The 19,556-nt window shown below is 51.0% G+C and overlaps 1 protein-coding gene across 1 annotated transcript; it reads right to left on the reverse strand.

Moving 5' to 3' along the window:
- Positions 1-6,757: 6,757 nt before the first annotated feature.
- Positions 6,758-15,170, reverse strand: LOC143161337 (cytochrome P450 4B1-like). Its single transcript, XM_076340258.1, has 12 exons — positions 14,868-15,170; positions 13,836-13,977; positions 13,081-13,125; positions 12,275-12,402; positions 11,717-11,841; positions 11,471-11,622; positions 11,161-11,267; positions 10,149-10,339; positions 9,756-9,889; positions 9,212-9,276; positions 8,404-8,486; positions 6,758-7,685 (listed from the first exon to the last, which is right to left on the reverse strand). The coding sequence occupies exons 1-12, from the start codon at positions 15,051-15,053 to the stop codon at positions 7,517-7,519; spliced, it is 1,527 nt and encodes a 508-aa protein (XP_076196373.1). The 5' UTR covers positions 15,054-15,170; the 3' UTR covers positions 6,758-7,516.
- Between the last annotated feature and the right edge of the window lie 4,386 nt (positions 15,171-19,556).

The following is a 19,556-nucleotide window of genomic DNA, read 5'->3' on the forward strand; positions in this document are numbered from 1 at the left end:
CCCAAAGGACTTTCTGGCATCTTGCAGCGCTCCCAGCCTTCGGGCGGTTGGGAAGGGAAGGACACCAGGGAAGGTGGCATGGGGGTGGGAAGGGTGTTTAGATGGGGGTCAGCACCCCTATCTCCTCTGTGATCCCTCCTGGGTAGGATCCATCTCTTATTTCCTTGCTTGGATGAAGCCAAGAGCACTTTTGCATGTGTCTATGTGTCAATGGTGGAGAGAAAAAGGAGGAGGATTTTTTTTTTGCTTGGTGTTTGGACCCTCCCCACGGCCACGAAGGGCCGTATGGGGAGGTGAGCATCATTGCCCTCCATTTACCAGATGGGGAAACTGAGGCATGGCACCAACCCAGCACTTCCCAGCACTGCTTGACGGGTGAAAGGCAGCACTCCCTGACTCCCACCAGCCACAGGGTGCAGACCCACAGCCAACTGGGGACCATTCCCAGGGCTGGAAGCTGGGAATGGCAATCACTTACTGGCATTGCTGCCATGTGGCTCGGGGACTGCTCTGGGTGGTGCTGGCTCTCCCTGGGGCAGTTGGCTGTGGTGCATCCCGCTCCTGCCGGGCTGTTCATTAACCAGGGTCCATCTTTTGCTGTGGTGAGGACAGTACTGGGGAAGTGCACAGGCCACTGTGGGAGCAACAAGTGCTCCCAAGCCGTGGCGTCTGCAGATTGAAACGAGAGACCTGTAACGCCTTGGCCTTCCCTGGGACATCGGTTGCCCAAGCAGCTTGCAGGGTCCTCCCCCTGACCAGCGAGGAAAGGGTTAAGGGGCCCTGCAATCAAGGGCAGCCCGGGGCTGCAGGTGGAGTAGAACTGGGAGGGATGGGATGGGGTAGGATGGGATGGGGTTTATAAGAGGGGCATTTTTGGCAGCCCCTGTGTTTGGGGGAAGCAGGATGATTTTGGGGCTCTGCTGTGCTTGGGGCTGTGCAAACGCAAGGGGGAAGAGGTGGCAGGAGGACATCGGATGCCTGAACCACCGCTTGCTCTTGCTTTCTGCTGAGCATTGGGGCAAGGGGAAATGTTAGACCCGCTGTGAAACAGCAGCTGTAGTAGGTTTGGGTCTGGGGGGAGCCCTGGCCTCTGCTCAGGAGGTGCTTTGGAGGCCCATTTGCAGGCAGTGATGCCAGAAACAGGCAGATGGGGTGTTGGGGCTGGAGGTACTGCATTGCCTCTCACTAGCAGAGGTCCTGCTTTGCATGTTCCAACCCTGAATGGGCTTTCCTGCTGCAAGAGCTGTCCCCTGCTCCTCTGTGCTCACCAGTGACCTTAAAAGCCCTGAGCTTTTCCTGGAGGAGGTGCTGCCCAGGATTTTTCCCAGGCAGGGGCTTGCATAACACCCTGTTTTCCTAAACCACCAAAACCTGCTGGATATTCTCCAAAGTGAAGCTGCAACAGTCCTGATGGGAAGCTCAGCCCAAAACAGGCCACTTCCCACTGCCGGGAGCCCTCCAGGATGGAGCCGGGGGCTGGAGCTGGACCCTCGTGCTGCTGCAAGCTGCTGTCATGCTTCCCGCAGGTGAAGCTGTCAATGTCCCTAGTGGGTGGTGACACAAAAATTCAGGCTTGGGAGTAAAGCAGGAGCCTTCCAGTAATAGACCCACCCTGAAAGGCATCTGCCCGAAGAGCCTCACATAGGCAAGCATTTCAAAAATGCCCTCAAGACTCAACGTTGAGAAATCACAGCTCCAGTTGAGAAATTGCATGGGGGTAGAAGAAAGCAGGCAGAAGGGTTGGAGGGGTCAAGCTCTCGGGTGCAGAGGCATGATGGCTGCCATCCCCAGAGTCACGATAGAGCTGTTCCCTTCTACCACCTTCCCTTGGGCAGCTGGAGGCTGAGCCAGCCCCAGGGTAGGTCCTGGGCCTCCCCACTTGTGCCCCTAATCGATCCTACTCCCCAGACTTTTCTCTCGTAGGTGCCAAATGTCACGTGGGTTTGGAAAAAACAAGCTCTCTGGAGTTCAGCGGTAATGCTTCGCTCAGCAGGGTTTAAGGAGGATTAGTCATTGCGCGTTCCCGCCATGTCAGCACTTGGGCTGGGGGCTGGGGGTGTGGCGAGAGGAGGAGAACCCATTAATTTTTACCTCTCGGTTGCAAAAGGAGTTAGAAACGGCATCCTTATAATGAGTAACAGTGGGAATTTATTCCCTGCCCTGTGCACGCCCTGAATATGTGATGAATGCCCAAGCTGTTCCCCCAGCAGTGCCTGGATGTGGGTTCGGAGTGGAGGTGGGCTGGGGGCTCGGTGGGTCCCTTTCCCTGTGGATCCCTCCCGTGGTTGTAGATAAGGCTTTACTGCTGCGTGTTTTGGGCTAGCCCAGGAACCTCAATGCTTGGTCTCATCCCAGCCAGTGCCCCTTCAGAGTTCACTTTCCTTGGGAAAACATCTTTTGCAAGAGACATTGTTACCTCCCCTGTGGGATCTCACCTCCACACAGTCCGTGATGCCGTCCTGCCTCAGTTTCACCTATCCATCAAGCACGACCCGAGGCTGGCTGCGCGAAGCCGGCTACCTTCCTGCGAGCTGTGCAGCCGGCTCATGGCTGCTTCTCGGTGTGATCCTAAAAAGAACAAAAAGGAGCAAGCATAAATGAAATTTATTGTTGGAAAATCTTAATTAGATTTTAAGCCCCAAAGGGAGAAAAGTGAGGTATTATCTGACACAGCTAATGAGTGTTAAGGGTCCATTGTTATATTTCTTGTTTACCTTTCTGTTCTGGCTGATACGGCCTGGATTCTCGCCTGTACTGCCATAATTAGGATATCTCATCTCTTGCTGATAGGGTCGGGGAATGCTCTTTAAAGCACAATGCTGCCTCATCCCTCCGCAGCAGGATGAGCGTGATCGGGAAGGCAACTTCGGCGCTTGTGCCCTCTGCGTTGACCCTGTGAGCTGGGGGATGCCCTCCAGAGCCGGGGCTGTACCTGATAGCCCCCAGGTGATGGGCACCTCCAACAGCCTCAGTGACCTCTCCAAAGGCCAACTTGCCTGGGGGCCAAATCCTCCCCAGCACCTCTCTCCATGCAGCATGGGGGGTGACTGTGTCCTCCAAAAGTCACCCCACACCCACCGATGACGGGGAAGGACACCCGTGTGTACCCCATCCTACCCCTCACTCCGTAATGCTAGTATCTCTGAAGCTTGGGCTTCAGGAAGATGTTCAGGGTTAGGACCTGCTGTGGACAGGATAGTCTCCTTTTGGGCAGAAGATATTCAGGGTGCTCTTTTTGCATTACCACCTTGTTACAAGATGTATCACAGCTTTCCTTTGTGGCCTAGGAGGGTGCAACTCATGTCTTGGACCCCCAGATAACAGGGCATCTTGTTGAAAGCCACCTTTACTCAGATGCTTCCCCAATCTCTCCTGAGGCTCTTTAGCTGTGGAGGTTTAAGATGTTTCTGTTCCAGCTGTGACCACAACCCTGGAGCAGCTTGGGCAGGTGGACATCTACCATGTGAGTTATTCCAAGGTGGTTTAATTAAAGACTTGCTGTATGCAGGTAAACCGCCGCTGGAAGGACCACCAGCTCCAGCTCTGGCCCCAAGCAACGTAGCCTGGGGTTTATGTGCTGGCATTTGGCGCCTTGACATCCAAGCGGTGTGATTTGGACCTCCAGAAGCAAAAAGGGAGCCCATCCCACCGTCACGGTCCTTCGGGCCGGGGAAGGAGCCCAGCCACCCAGGTGGGAGCTGTGAGCGCGGCGTGTAGGGGTGGCTGTGTGTGGGCAAGGGGGCTGCAAAGTTTTTGGTCTTGATTCAAGCCACTGAAAGCCAGAAGTAAAATACCATCCATTGTTGGTTTATACACCCATAGTAGCCAAACAAACATCCCTGGAGCCTGTCCTTATCACTTTATTACACCTGCTAGAGTGAATAGATTAAAGAGGACGGGGGAGGGGGGAGAAAGCAGAAGAATCCAGCAGAAAAACTGGGTTTTGGGATTGTTAATTATTCTCTGGGGTCTCTAATCTTTAACTGGCAAACAGCATCACTAACTGTCTTAAAGCCCCTCCTGGAACATCCTGATAATAAGCCATCTGCATGAAGGCACCCCGTTATCTGCCCTCCTCCAGCCGCCTGTGACATGGCTGGAGTGGGAGATAATGAATGTGTGGTGTGTAATAACGACACGTCATTCATGATTATCGGCCTGATACCCAACCTTTTAGCTCCATTGTTTGTGCTTCAAAAAAAAGAAGAAAAAAAAAAAAAAAGAGAAAATAAAAAGGAGGAGGGAAAGAAGAAAAAGGGGAATTTTTGGTGCTACGGGCTGTCCCGGGGTCCCTGAAGTGTCTCCCTGCCAAAGGGGCTGGCTCTCATAGCATCTCCGAGAGGGTTTGGTGGTACCCTGGAAGCACTCGCCCATGGATTGGCGGCTGCTGTAGCCATGGTGATGGAGGGAGAGAGCCGAGACATCGCAGCAATGTCACTGCCTGGCAGGGAGACATTTGGGGCAAGTGCTCAGGCGATTAGATCTGTGTCACCAGGTGCTGCCTGGCTCCTTGCGTTGCTTTTAGCTGCTCTCAAAGCCGTTTAGCGGTGGCTTGGCAGAGGAGGTTATCTTGAACATGCTGCTGTCCAGAAACTGCCAGTGTTTGAAGGTGAGGGGATGTTTGGGTTGCCCGGTTTGACCCGGTAAGCTGAAAAGCAGAATAATTTTCTCCTGGTTGCTACTGCATTACGACTCCACAATGCATAGGTGCTGCAAGATCTTCCCCCAAAAGCTTTGGTCCTTCAAGCTGCAAACCAGGGTTAAGCATGATTCTTAATGGGGAGGGACTTCAAAGTGTTTGACTCAGGTTACCTCGATTATTGTCAGAACTGCCTGGAATAACGATCCATTTTTTGCATCAAAAATGGCAGTAGTTTCTCCTCTCTTTCCTGAGCAGATTTCCCAGAGTGGTTTCCCCGGGGAAGGTCTCCGCTGGAAGTGGTTGGGGTTTGGCCATTCGTAACAGTCAGGAAGACTTCTGGAAACCAAACGAGCAGCCTTGGTCATGGCAGTGAATAAGGCGATGGCCTCAAAACACAGGGCTAGGAGGCCAAGCAGGGTACCGTACAGACACAGGGATGGGCAGCAGCTGCGGGTCCTCATCAGATCTAACTTTTTCTGCCCTGGTCTCATTCCCCCATGCCCAAACCAGAAGATGCTGTAGGGACATCTTCAAGTGCCACCTGGTTTCCTTTGCAACTCATGCCCAAGAAGACTGGGCCAGGTCTTTGTGGCCAAGCGCTCCCCAAGCTCGTTGCTTGGACCACAAACCAGAGAGTGGATGAGCAGAGCTGCAACGTGGCTTGCTTGTTCCCGATGGGTGTCTGAAATGTCTGACAAATAGGGCCAGTAATGTAAAGCTATATCAAACTGCTGCCCTCCAATGGCCTCGCTGTGCTGGAGCTGGGGAGGAGGAGAGCTGGAGTCTGACCTTTGAGACCAGCCTGAATCCACCAGCAGTGCAAGGGTGGTGGCATTGGCATCTACACAACCTGCACCCAGTCTCTTCCTGGGGGTGAGAAGGGAGGGTCGGGAGAAGAGGAACTCGGTCTCCAGCTGCCTTGCAAAATAAATACAAGCTGCACCTTGTTGGTTATTCACAGCATCCCTATCCCATTAGGTACAGAAACAGCCAAAAAGAAGGTCCGGATCCAGCTCTTGACGAATTTTGTTTCTCAAACTGAGGATGCAGCAAGCGGTGGAGATGGGGAGCAGGGTGCTGTGAGGGTTTATTCAGATGTGGAGATGCTCATATTTGGCTGTCCTGGTCTGACCATCAGCAGAGGTGAGCTGCCCAGACAGACAGACACGGTTTGGCTATGTTAGTGCCTGCAGCGATGTTGGTGATGCTATTGCCATGGGTGAAAGCTGGACAAACAGCCTTGTCTCTCACCATGGTATGGCACGTGTGCAGCCCTCCATGCCTCAGTTTCCCCTGATGCCTGCTGAGTGCCCGGGCACTTGCAGTGGCAAGCTTTCCCTCTGCTGTGGGTAATACCACCATCGTGCTGGGGACCACAACAGAATGGTGCCTGCTCTGCTGCCCCACAGGGCTGAGGGTGGGGATGGGACGGGGATGCCCCCAGGGGTGGGGCCCATCCGCTGTCCTGCTGGGCCTGGCCATGCTCCCTGCCAAGCCCAGGGGGTTTTGCCAGGGACCAGGGAGGACTTTGGGTTTTTCTGAGTCTCCCACTGCCACCTAGTGATCCATTTCCCACCCCGGACCTGCAGCTCACCCAGCAGGTCCCCCTTGGCCTGGGAGCCCAACTATGGCGGGTGCTGGGGCGGGGGCCTGCAGTGGGTTCCTGCATCCCCAAAACAAGCCCAGCCCCAGGGCCAGTGCCCACCTGCACCCCTTGGGCAGCTCACTCATGTACTGAGTGGTCAGTTCTCAGCCTCTGCAGAAAAGGGCTTGAGACAGACTCGTGCCCCCTCTCGGGACGCACTTTTTTTTGCAAGCTGATTTTGTTCTTGCTGGGGGGGGTGGTGAATTCTGTTTTGCTTTGTTTGACCCAAGATTGTTTCAGTCGTTTTCTCACCACAGAAACTCCTGGAGGCAGAGGTGAGGGCTTGGTGACCCACAGTGTGGGAGGGGTGGAAACAGGCTCCTCAGGCTCAACGGGGGACAAACCCGCTGAAATAGCCCTTGTGGCTTAAGAAAACACTTGCAGGCCTGCACCCTTGGGCACAGCCTTGCCTCTGGGACTCATCCTGTATCCCCCTGGCCCCCCAAATGTGAAGGAAGCCAAAGCCACGCTTGGGGAGCATCTCCACAAGGCTTTATTCTCATTTCAGAGAGGAGGACAAGGCTGATCACACGTTTTCAGCATGATAAGTGCTTTCTCCAGATTAGCTGGTGACACGTCTCTGCGCTGGCTCTTGAGCACCCTCAGCTCAAGGAAGTTCAGCGCTAGGGCAGAAAAACCCGCTGGCCTTTGTCTCCCTAATGGCGGGCACAGCGCCAGCCGCAGGGTGGATTAGGGGGAATAATTTGGAGTGTGGTGCATGAGGATGCAGTGCGGCTGCAGGGAGGAGCTCTCCTGCCTGGTACACCCAGGCTGGAGGCAGGGGAGGGATGTCATGCTCGGGCAGTGTCCAGGCTTTAGACCCATGCAAACCACACTGGCGTTGGTCACTGCCATGCCTGAGCAGGGAACTGGTAATGCTGCAAATATACAGGCAGGTGACAGAAGTCCCGCCAGGCAGCGTGCAAGGGCAGATTAGAGGTGAGGAGATGCATAGGACATGGAGGATGCCCACGGAGGTGAAGGCTGAGCCACAGCTGTGCTGCAAAACCCCCTTAGTAGTGCTGTTCCCCATGCAAGGATGGGACCTGGACCTGCTGGGTTTAGTGTGTGTGCGAGGGGGCTCAGCAGGCCCCCCTGGATGGCAGCAGTCAATGTGGGAGAGGTCCGAGGTGGCCAGGGTGGGTCTGTTTGGTGTCCCCCTCTTAAACTTCTGGGTGGAGGGTGGTCCTTGGGAAAGCGCTTGCCCCCCACTGTGGTACCCCCCAGGGTCAGTGAATCTTCTTCAAATGCAGGTGGATCCCATTGCTGGACCTGAGGATGATCTGCGATATCAGTGTGGGAGGCTTGGATGGATCGGGGCAGAGCTCGAAGCGGAGCAGGGTCAGGGCCAGAGCCACCTTCATCTCATTCATGGCAAACTGCTGCCCGATGCAGTTCCTGAGGAGAGGATGATAAATTCTCCTACTGCAGCCTTCATCCCCGACTGCCCCAGAGCTGGGCTCAGCCCATGCATGAGCTTCTTGAAGCAGCACCTTTGGGGTGCTGGGGGACCTCCAGCTGTTGCAAGGATGATGCCACAGCTTATCTAGGAATCCCCTCATGCCACACCAAAGTGCACCCAGCTCTGCGGTGGGGTATTGTTGTTTGTTAATAAGCATTGAAAAAAAATATGAAATTAAGGATTTCTTCACTGGAGAGTGCTATATGGATCCAGCTCAAAACTCAGACACCTCAGAAATGTTATTTTTGACTCTGTGTGGAATACCTCCTCTTGCAAGTTACTGAAACCTCAGTATCCTGCATCTGTCTATTGATACAGCATGGGAACTGCAGAGACTTGGGCCCAGCTTGGCTTTGAGGTGCACTGGTATTTACCCCTAAACAAGGGAGCTCCTGTTCTCAATGCAGGCAACAGAAAATTTAAATATCTCCACAAATCCACGAGAAAAGTGTGTGAAACTTCATAGTGACCACAGAGCTTGGGGTGTGGGAAACACTCTGGAGCTGATGGAGCATGGTGGAGATCCTGTTAGGGAAAGCCTGCTTGAGTTGGCTAAGCCAACTTGGCTCATGGGTGCTTCAGAAGCTTGGCTCTGAGCTAGGTGTCCCATGCAAGGCAGCCTACGGGGAAGGAGAGGGATGAAGGATCTCCCACCTGGATCCAGCAGAGAAAGGCAGGAAAGCATGGGAGTGTCTCTGTGCTGAGTTCTCCGGAGAAAACCTCAGGGGATTATACACCTGTGGGAGCAACAAAGGCCATTTAGTCAGTGTTGGTTCTGACATGAGCAGCACCAGCTTCTTCCCTAGTCCCCAAGGTAGGGCTGGATGCGGCCTCTGCTGCCCCAGAGGAGCTGCAGCTGACATTCATCCCTCTGCAAAGCCAGCCAGGTAGATGAGAAGAGGGCACTGATGGCCATGCAGATCTTCCGCTTGGAGATATCCAGATCACACACTACAGTGCCCAAGATGCCTGCAGGCATTTTCTCATCTGTGGCAGCAATGATCAAGTCAGACTCCCTCCTGTCCAGAGGTGCCTGATCTTGCCTCTCCAGAGAGCCACTGGAGAGAGGCAGCTGCAGATCCTCCTTCAGGTTTCCTGGCTATTTCTTTCCTTGAAGCCTCTAAGACATCAGCTTCAAATCACACAGTGCTTGGAGAGCTTGGGACTTCTCATACCACACTGGGATCTAAGTCTATCCAGGGCAGCTGAAAGCAGTCTGAGTATCTCTGTGTCACCATACAAGAAGATAGACTATTCAACACCCTTTCCCAGCACTTTGTCATGTTCAAAGCCTTTGGAGTGTTTGGTAACTTCATTTAACTTTGCATTTAGATATGGACTGTTGGAATAAGAGGGGGAAAAACCCCCGACATGGCAGTGAGGCACAGGCTGCCTTGTTCAAGGGGAGTGGATGTCTGGGCTCAGAGATCATCTTCCCCTTCTTGTTATAAAGGTAAAATACCTCGGGGTCTTCCCACACATCCCGATTCCTGTGAATAGCAAATATGTTCAGTCCAACCTGGCAGCCTGGAAAAGAAAAGTGAGAAAAAGCTGGTGACACCTCAGAGTGAAGACCCAGGAGAGGCGTTTGTGGGATGCTCTCCCTCCCTGGGCTCTGCAGGGGCTGTTGCAGGAGATCTGGCAGGGACGATGCCCAGCCTGTCCAGGCAGATCACCTCCTGAAACCCTCACATAGAAGAAACAGTGGCCTCAGAGCTGGGCCCCATTTTGGTATCAGTGGATGAACTTTTAGTCTTGGCCAGGATCAACTCTCTGCAAGTCCCCTTTGAGATCTGTGAACACCCTAGTGCCCTGGAGCATGTCCTTGGACTCTCTCCAGCCACCCTTCCAGGAGAGCTGTGATGGTAAGCTGTGGTGGCCCTGTACAGCCCTTTGGAGAGAGAAAAGAGGCTGGAAGCCCCACCAGCCCCTCCGCACAGCAGCTCTAGTGAGGGTGCCCCACTTGTAACGGACAGCAGCATGAAGGATGAACAAACTCAACAGACCTGCTGGCAAGCTGCGTCCATCGGAAAATGTGACAGATTTAGAGAGGTATCGGGACACAGAAGGAACCGGTGGGAACAGGCGCAAGCTCTCTTTGATGCACATTGTGGTGTAAGTCATCTTCCCAAGGTCCTCCCTGAAAGCAAATCGGGGGGGTCAGGCTGTGTTTGAGTGGCAGCAATGAGGACACCAGCGATGGGGACTGGGTGGGCTGGACCACCATGTCTTCCGTCTCCTGTTGGGGTTTCTCCTTCTCCTAGTCCTCCCTTTGCTGCCAGCATTGCTACGTGAAAAGCAGAATGCCCCAGTGCAGATGCAGTATAAGGTAGATGAAGTTTCCTTCTCAGGATGAGTGAAAAGAGTTCAAAATAAAGGAAAAAGAAGTCCTAGCTCACCACTCAATGGTATCTCGGTCTCCCAAGATCCCCTGGATCTCCTCCCTGCACTGTCGCTGGTACTCTGGATATAATGACAGGCAGTACAAGAGCCAGGAGATCCCACTGGCTGTGGTATCGTGGCCTTCAAACATGAACGTGTCCACCTCGGCACGCAGGTCCTCATCGGATAGCCCAACTCCATTTGCATCCTAACAAAGAGGAGAGTATATCATTCTCAAGCGCACATTAATTGGACTTGCTCCTTTGGGTTAAAAATAACCCCAGATGCTCATGAAGAAGGGCCCGATTTGGTGTCTCTTGTATCTCCCTGTACATCAGGAAGTAAGCCAGTAGAAAATATATCCAATACATGTGAGAACAGCCAGACCCACTGATTGCTGACTCTGCAGCCAACAGAGCTACAGAGTTGGGCTTTGGTGGGATACCAGATCCCAGCCCTTCAGAAGGACACCCTATTTGATCCCCTACCAAGGGTCCCTGTTACATTTTTCAGTAGTTTGGTTTGGACAACTTCTGTTTCAGGTTGAGACACAAAAGAAGGCAATGGCTCCAGAAAGACAGAGTGAGCATAGAGTGTATCTCCTTCCTGAACACCAAGTGGCAGCTTCTGTCCAGAGAATCTGAAGGTGTCTGTGAAGGTAAAACTACAGAAGGTAAGAAATAAAACCTCTTAAGAAGACTATAGCCAAGGTGGCCTCCTTGTAACCTTTCCAAAGATCTCATTCTTCTCTGGTTTCTGACAGCTCACTTATTTTAAATTATTAATGAGCTCAATGAAAATGAACAAGGAAGATGAAAGTCTGTCTGAGCTATTTATGTTCAATCACTGCATCCCACATATTTGTTTTTCGTTCCCTTTCAATTCACCTTTCCCCAGGCTAGGAAATCTGGAGTGTGAAAGCTGTTGCCAGCAAACTCCAGCAAGGGGTGCTGAGCTCCCTGCTGATGCATCCTTGGTGCCACGCAGGTATGTTCTTCGATATTTGATACAATTATTTCAAACATTCACCTTGGTACAAAGAAGAATGTCCAGAAAATCCAGGTGTCTCTTCTTCAGGATCTTGTCAAGTTCCTTCTCACTGGACAGCAACATCTTTCTTTCTTTTACTACCTTATCTGCATAGAAGAATGATCAGTTAGATGCGTCCTGCCCCTCCAGAGACCTCTTGTACTTGTCTGCTCGGTCAGCAGCTTGGACTCTGTTTAATGTGTAACCCTCTGGCCAGTGCATGCTGCAACCCGCCTCCAAGCTGCTCCAGATACAAGTCGGGAAGAGGTTCAGCTGGGAGACAGGGCTGGGGAGAAAGGGGGAGAAATACCTGTGTGGGTATGGGCCAGCTTGCAGGCATCCCGAAAGTCACGGCCTTTGCGAGTCAAGTCATAGAAGACATCCTTGTAAGAAAAAGTCTGGATTCTATCGCTCACGAGGTAGCTCAGGTCATAAACAGCTCTGATATAATAGTTTGAGTTGCTGTAAGGCGACCAAGGTTAAAGCTGGTGTTAGCAACATGAGTGCGGAAACAGGAGCACTTGCTTTCCCAGAATTTGAAAGTTCAGGCACCGACCTCTGAGTCTGACAGTTGGTATTATAACTGAAGGCACATTTCATGATGCTGTCTAGTGTCATCAAGCTGACGTCTTGAAAGAGCTCCACTGACTTCCTCTCTGTGTTCTTCTTTTCCCATTTATCCTAGTGGTGAGACAGGGGTAAGGAAGGACAGACTACCATCTACGATCAGGTCATATTTTCCTGTCCCTCTTCCCAGATCCACACTGCTAATTACTTTTTTTTCTGCAAGCAGAGGCCCTAGTTCACTATATATTCTGTGAATCTAATCAAACTCTTACTGTGCATTTCTTTTTCCAGGTTTACCATTACTGGGCTAGGAAAGGATATTCTAGCAGTGGTTGGTTTTGTTGAAAAGCAGATGAAAGAGAGAATAAGTGGAATGGCCAGAGGAAGGTGAGGGCAGCCATTTCAGAACTTCAAAACTACCCAAAAAGTTCAATGAAACTCTAGGAACCATCCAAATCCAGTCTCTTTCCCTCAGTCATTCCCAGACCTGATTATTTTCGCTGGTGCACAGCTGAAAGGTAGAAGTAGCAGGAGTGGTGATTCTTACCAGCATCACTTTGACCGAGTCTGACATCAGGGCCACATAAGATTTCAGCACATCGTAATGAAAGGCTGGGGTGAGCATCTTCCGATGCTGGAACCATTTGGTTCCATGCAAGATCAACAGCCCCCGCCCTGGAGACACAATCAGCAAAGGCGCAATCAGCTCCTCCAGACACGGATCATGGCTCTGACAGCCTCACTACTGCTTTTGGCCAAGCGCAGGCTAATGTGCATGGTCTGGGGGGAGGAAGAGTTAGCGGTGGAGCCTTTTCTCCAGTCTCTCTGAGGCCGTTCACAGTGGCGCTCTTTGGATGGAGGAGAAGCATGCCCGCATGTCCTTCACTGCAGCCGGCTGTGCACACCTAATCTACCCTGAAACCAAAGCCTTGATGGCAGAGGCACTGCTCTCTCAGATGGGTTTTTCTGCCCTAAATTAAATACTTGGGTGCCTTTTGCAGCACACACTGACAGTTGTTAGCAGGACCCTGGAGGGCTACCTCAAAGCTGTGTGCAAGCCATGAACCTCCCTGTCCTTGGTGTGTCTCACCCCAGTTACCCATGGTAGCATTCAGTCCCTGAGCAAACTGAAGGTTGCTTCGTGAAGGCCAGGGTGTGTGATCCAAGGCAAAGCCATCTGATGTGCTCCACGACTAGGTGGGCACCACCAGTTCTAATGCTCACACCTAAATGAACCCTCCCATATGCAAACTCTGGTTTTAGAACGGAAGAAAGCAAAATAAAGGAAGAGAAGAGGGAAGCCGATGAAATGTGCGACACGGCAGAAAGGGATAATGGAAGAAAATTACTTACCAATCCAGGGAACTAAGAATTTGTAGGGTACATTGGACTTGCGGTCTGTAAAACAAAATAAATACCAGAACAGTATGAATGGCTAATGAATTCAACATAATAAAAAAGAAAATTCAAGATAAATTGACATTAGAGTTTGTCCTCTAAATCACAATGTAGAATTAGTCTCATTTCAATATGTAAAATACTCTAACACTAGAGGTAGAGTTTAAAAGTGGTCTTCTACAAATATGACCTCAGTGGACTTGAGAAAACCAAAGAAGGTATAACAAAAAATATGTGTGGAAAAGAAATGGCCATGGCAAATCTCAAAGTTGAGAACAATGGATGGGAGTTACTGGACATGCCCATGTAAGTACCACTCACAGGCATCATGCTCCACAGAGGAGCAGAGGAGGAGACTTGAGATGTCTTCTGAGAGCCATTGCTGTGCCAGCTCACCCATATTACTGGGTTTACTGGGAAGCACAGATATTGTGGTGGTAGATGCTATAGAAGACAGTAAGACCAACAATAATGGAGAGCGTGGACTGGGAGGAACAGGCACGTGGTCACTGTTTTGCATGAGAATACAAACTGCTCCATGAAACCTGAGGTGGGCTGGGAGTTTGCGAAGGGGAGCAAAGGAGGAATTGCAATAGCTGTGAAGGAAGCCGGCAGAGAGGATGACTCTGACTCCAGGCAAGGTTCCCATGATTTTCTCAGTAGGGAAGTGTCAAGGACATGACTTCCCAAAACCAGATATAGAGACTTACCAGTTTGGCCAAGTATGCTTTTGGCATATTCAGGATGGTGGATTACTAGAGAAGGCAGGACTGGTCCAAGCCATCTGGGAAAGGCATAGGGGTATTCTTCTCCCCATGACACCATCTGATATAATATTTTATCTGTAGTTATCTGCAATGACAGTTAACCAGGGACTGAATGCAGGCAGAAAAAGAGAGACGTGCCTGGGAGAGCAGGGGCTAAACTTGCCCTCTCGTGGAAAGCACATGCAAGACATCCTCTCCTGGGAAATGAGGAGATAGTGGGCGGACTTGCCACAGGGGGACTTTCCATGCTGCAGGTAGAGGAGATGCTGGGCATGGCAAAGGGACCATGCACAGGTGGCAAAGCTGCCTGAGCTGCCATGTCCCTGCAGCACAAGGCAGCTCCATGGAGAGTCCCTAGCTGGGGCCCGGCTGCAGTTGAGCCGCGTTAGGATGGCCTGGGCTCGGAGCAGCTTGGTGTCGCACTTGGGAGCAGATGGGCAATGCCAGGATGCCCGGTGAACAGGCCAGGGGAACCAAGGCTGTTACACCCCTGTTCTCTAAATTCAGCAGTGCAAGGTGGGCATGCAACATGAAAGCAAAAATATCTTCACTATAGAATGATGAAAATGGCTGCAATAAAATGTCCTGCTTTTGTGGCCATGTCTTCTTAAGTGGCTGCAGGGGGCAAGATTCTTATTGGTACAAGGTTTAATGCAGAAGAGAGACATTTTATGGTTGCTCATATTTAAATAACTTCATGAAAGTCCCAGAAATCACCTAACTCCATGTTTAAGCACATGAACGAAAACAATGTGGCTCTGTTTTTTACCAAAATGATGCCTATCTCATACCCAGGCACCCTTTCTGCCTGCCCTGCAAAAGTCTTGGCACTCCCTGTGCAGAGGTCCTCTCCTGTAGGAAGGGACATGAGCAGGGGACATGCACACCCCACCCAGTGCACCCTCTCATCCTGACTGATATCTTCCACAGTTGTTGGGACAAACCCACCCTGACTGAGTCCAGCTCCCTCCTTACCAGATGATTGTGGCCATAGAGCCAGTGTTTCGGGGGACCAGGGAATGCCTCCAAAGCTTTGATGAGTTTCTTCCTCTCCTGGTAGAACTGGGCCACCTTCAGCAGCATGAAGATGACACCAAGCACCACAGATAGCTGCAGAATGACAGCAGAACTTCTGACGATGTTGTCTAGCAGAGATGCCATGCTGGCCCTGCATCCGGGATGCCTGACACTGCCTTCTCCTGCCTGCTCCTCTTCTGCTCCTCCCGCGCCTGAACCTGATGGGGAGCTAGGTGCAGGTAAAAATCCTCTCCCTCCTGCTCTGCTGGAGCTGAGCCTGGTAAAGCACTGCTGGCAGCAATTTATAGCAGCAGGAACATCATGGTAAGCAATGCGTCAGCTTGGCTGACAGCCCGATTGCCTGCTTCTCCTACTTGTCCTTTGACCTGCTTCCAGCAACCTGTGGATGGAGGCAGCTTGTTAACAAATGACCTGTACATATTTGCTACTTTCTTTGAAGTCCCATACACCCCAGCAGCGAGGGGAAACACTCGCAGTCATCCATGCCCAGGAGGATGAAGCCATAGGAGGGAGGATGTAAGAGGTAGCCAGGCTCAGGCTCTAGCTCAGCTCCATGCTGTCCTCAGCCAAATTCAGGTCCGGAAGCCGTTCATCCGCCTGCATGAAGTGAGGAACAAATTGGCCACCTCCACCAAACACACAGGCTGGACGGATCCAGCTGCCTCCAGCTGTAAAAACAGTGCTCTGAGTGACTGCAACATCACACAGCACCGCCAGACTAAAATCAAGAGAACGGACATAACCCAACCAGCACACAAGGGACTGTGGCCCTGTTCTCCAAGAGCTCCTACCATAGACAAGCCAGGAGACAAAACTGCTGCCCAGAAGAATTACCATGGTCAATAGATATGACAAGGAGAGGGAGAGCAGCAGAGCAGTAAAATGAGCTGCAGCAAGATTGAGGGCAGTCTAACCCGACAGGGAGATGTGATGGTAAGGTCATGTTACCTGTACAATCCTGGTGAGTCCTCCTTCCCCTGTCTACATGGCATCTCACCATCCTCCAAAAAAGGCTCCACATCCCTGCATTTACCTCTCCAATGCAGTGCTTGTTTGAGCCCCAGGTAGGACCCCTTCTAGCAATCCCTGAGCAGGACCTGCTGGTTACCTGGGCTCGCATCCCATAGGCGCAGAAGCCTGGAATGGCTTGGAGGGAATTGAGGGGTTGGTGGAGGACTTGGGCTGTAAGCCTGCTACATGTGGGTGACTTCCAGGCATATTGCAAAGAGGAGGATCCCCAGATGGGCTGAAATCATTTCCCATTTGGGTGTTGGGGTATTATGAGGATCAAATGAGTCATCAGCTGCTGAACCTGGTAGTCTGACATGCTACTACATAGGGGCTGCTGAATTTTGTGGGTATTTCTCTTCGACTTAACAGGTCTCTGAGACGAGGGTCTGCTGATGTTTGGGCACTTTCCTTTAGTTTTTAGTCTAAATTATGCCATGGCCCATTGAAACCCATGTTTTCTGCTAGTAGAGTCATTTTACTGAAACAACTACTGTTTATCTGGTATTCATTGCCCAGATGTATCCTTTTTATAACAACAGAGACATGGAAATCGCTGGCTGAAGTGAATCTGCATAGCCCCAATGAAAATATTTAAACTTTTTAGACAGAAAGAATATATGAAAAGATCTTACAAGACCCACTGTCTGGAAATTACCTGACTCCACAAAAATGTCTGAAAGTTAGTGAAGTGAGTAACTTTTCCTTCAGCTGGCTTGTGGCCTATTCATTAATTAATGATCACAAAGACAAAGCCCTAGGTACAGACAGTACCATTTATATTTCAGTCTCAGGGAGACTTAAATTGTCTGGCTCTACAAACTCATGTGAAGGACTGTAGATATATTGCTCATCCATTGTGATATGTTGCTCATTGCAAACAGGCTGAAGGTCAGTGTGTGCCAGTTTGAGTGTAGCACGGGAAGGTGCCCAGCTGCGAAAGCTGGACTCATCCTGCGCTTTGAGAAAAAGATCAACAGACTGCAGAAATGCTTAGGTGTGGTGCATGGCACTCCTCAAGAAGAATCATAGAATCATTAAGGTTGGAAAAGACCTCTAAGATCATCAAGTCCAACCGTCAATCCAACACCACCATGCCCACTAAACCATGTCCCTAAGTGCCTCATCTACACGTCTTTTAAATACTTCCAAGGATGGTGACTCAACCACCTCCCTGGGCAGCCTGTTCCAATGTTTAACCACTCTTTCAGTAAAGAAATTTTTCCTCATGTCCAAGAAGTGTTGCTAAAGCCACTCCCTTTCCACTTGAAATCTTCGCATGCAACTTCTCTGAGCTCTCAACCCTTCTTGGGAGCTCACAGTATAAAGCCCCATATCTGCGGGCATTTGGGACGGTTTTACTTTGGATCCGTGCAGGTTCCCTTGCTGAAATGCACAACCAAATTCAGCATGGCTTTTTTTTCTCTTCATGGGCGGGTACACTAGTGCACAGAGCAGGAAGACTCAGCCTGACCCTCTTTCCAACACAGGCACTGCAATATTACCTGTGGGTCCTTGCAACATAGAGGATTTGTACTCCCTGCCACACAGCTAGAGGATGCTGAGTGCTGTACAAAGACTCGACCTCGCAGCTGAATGGTTCACAGAGGGACCTGGAGGGTTCAGGTGGCTCCACCTGCATGTCCCTTGGCGGGATGTTTGACTGTGCATCCCACTGCTTCTGTCTCCTCTTGGAAGTTCAGCTGTGGATTTTCTGGGTGAACATCGATCCCTCCGCTGACGTTAGTTAGAGTGGTACATGGTCTCTGTCATGTGCATCATCACCTAGTTCTCAGGTGGTGATAAGATATTTTGCAAATGCTCAGGCATGATGTGTTGGAAGTGGCAGTTTCTAACAGTGGCCTTCAGCTTCAGCAGTGATGATGTTTCAGGAGCTCCTCACACACTTCTGGGTTTGCACCCTGAGGTTGGCAGCCTGGACATTTCCACTTAAGATGGGACGAGAACGCTGACATTGAAACACCTGCCATCGTAGGTACTCAGAGCACAAAAGGCACTGGGCACATCAGCTGGCTAACAGCCAGCTCCTACCATGCGTGTCCAGATGCCTGCTAAAGTTTGGGCTGAAGAGGGGGTCTGTTCACTACTTTTTCATGCTGGTAGTAGAAGACTGCTCTAGAAACACACTTTTCTCTTGAAAGACATCAACTCTATGATCTACTCTTAGTCTGTTCCTGGGCTGAAAATACCCTTTTGCTAATCTGCCAACGTTGTCTATAACACTAAGTTTCTTCAGCATTTCCCTAGAAATAATGATTGTGTAAGTTCCTCAGCTGGGATAAGGTGACCCAGTCAACACTACAGCTGTCCGCATGGCACTGGGCTTTTATTAGCATGGCAGGAAGATGTATGGCAAAGAGCCAATGACAACAGCTGAAAATCTCTTGTATCTCCTCAGACTCAGGTGCTTTGGCTGCATGAGCCCTGTCCTAGCACATTTCTTCAGCTCCCCAGCGTGACTGTCCCCTGAACTGGACCCCTGTAACCTAGTTTAAGATGGTGCCTCTTGTTCTTCAGACTGGGAAGAAGAGGAAGGAGGAGTTATATCCTCTGGTTGGCATTTGTCATCCTGCTTTCTCCCCATCACCATTGCTGACGTGCTGCATCCTTTGGGCCAGAGCCTGGTAAGTCATTAGAGCCACATCCATCAACAATTTTAAAATTTAAAGAACACACTGACTTTCCTTGTGTTGCCTTGGAGAACATCCCTGGCAGGCACTGAACAGCGTTAACTATTCACACACTTGGCCATCTTCATGAAACTAAGTGTATCTCATTATGCCAAGCCAGCTGGATCTGTGCGAAAGTTCAGAGGAAAGTTAAAGGTTGTTCTTTAGGGGGCAGAAGGCTGCAGTCTGTCAGGTGAGGCATATCTTAGGGAAGGCTTTGACTGTAGCCAGAGCAAGAGGGACCCGATCTGCCATGACAGCTTCACACTCCTGAGCAGAAGCACCTGACTCCAGGGACTTCATGGCCATGGAAGGTGTAGGAGACACATCTAGTATCTAGCTCTTCCTATGATCTTCCACCTGTCCTGCAGTACCATGATTAATAGGCTTCCCATCAGGAGAGGAGGCAGTGCAGGCTGGTTGGCCAGCTGGCCAATTGGCTGGTTGGCCAGGTGGCTGGGAAGCACGTGGATTGCAGTTGTTCAGGAGGCTCCTGCTGAGGCTTCTTGCCTACCTGAGGAGTTGGAGAAGGATGAACGCACAGCACAAGGAACCACTTTTGGGCTGCCTGAGCTTTGCAGGCTGCCTTGAAAATGTGGGGTTGACCTAAATAGATTGGGCAGGAGAAGGGTGTGAGGACAGTGATGTTACTGTGCACTTTCTCTTGTTATCAGTTGAGGTCACAGAGAGGGCTTGGACAGGTCTGCCGTGATGCTTGGGATTAACCTTGAAGTTACGTTCCAGTGGTGTATGCTACAGGAGACCCCACGCCCCACCTGCAATGCATCATGGGCTCTGCCCCAAAGCTGTCCCTCCTCCAGGCTTTTTTTCCTCTCAAACAGCTCTAAAATGGTCTTTAGGCTCTTTCAGAGACCCCCCCCCCTCTAGGAAACAGTCCATGAACAACTAGCCTCTCATCTGGCCTTGC

Source organism: Aptenodytes patagonicus, chromosome 5, assembly GCF_965638725.1.
Source record: "Aptenodytes patagonicus chromosome 5, bAptPat1.pri.cur, whole genome shotgun sequence".
NCBI lineage: Eukaryota > Metazoa > Chordata > Aves > Sphenisciformes > Spheniscidae > Aptenodytes > Aptenodytes patagonicus.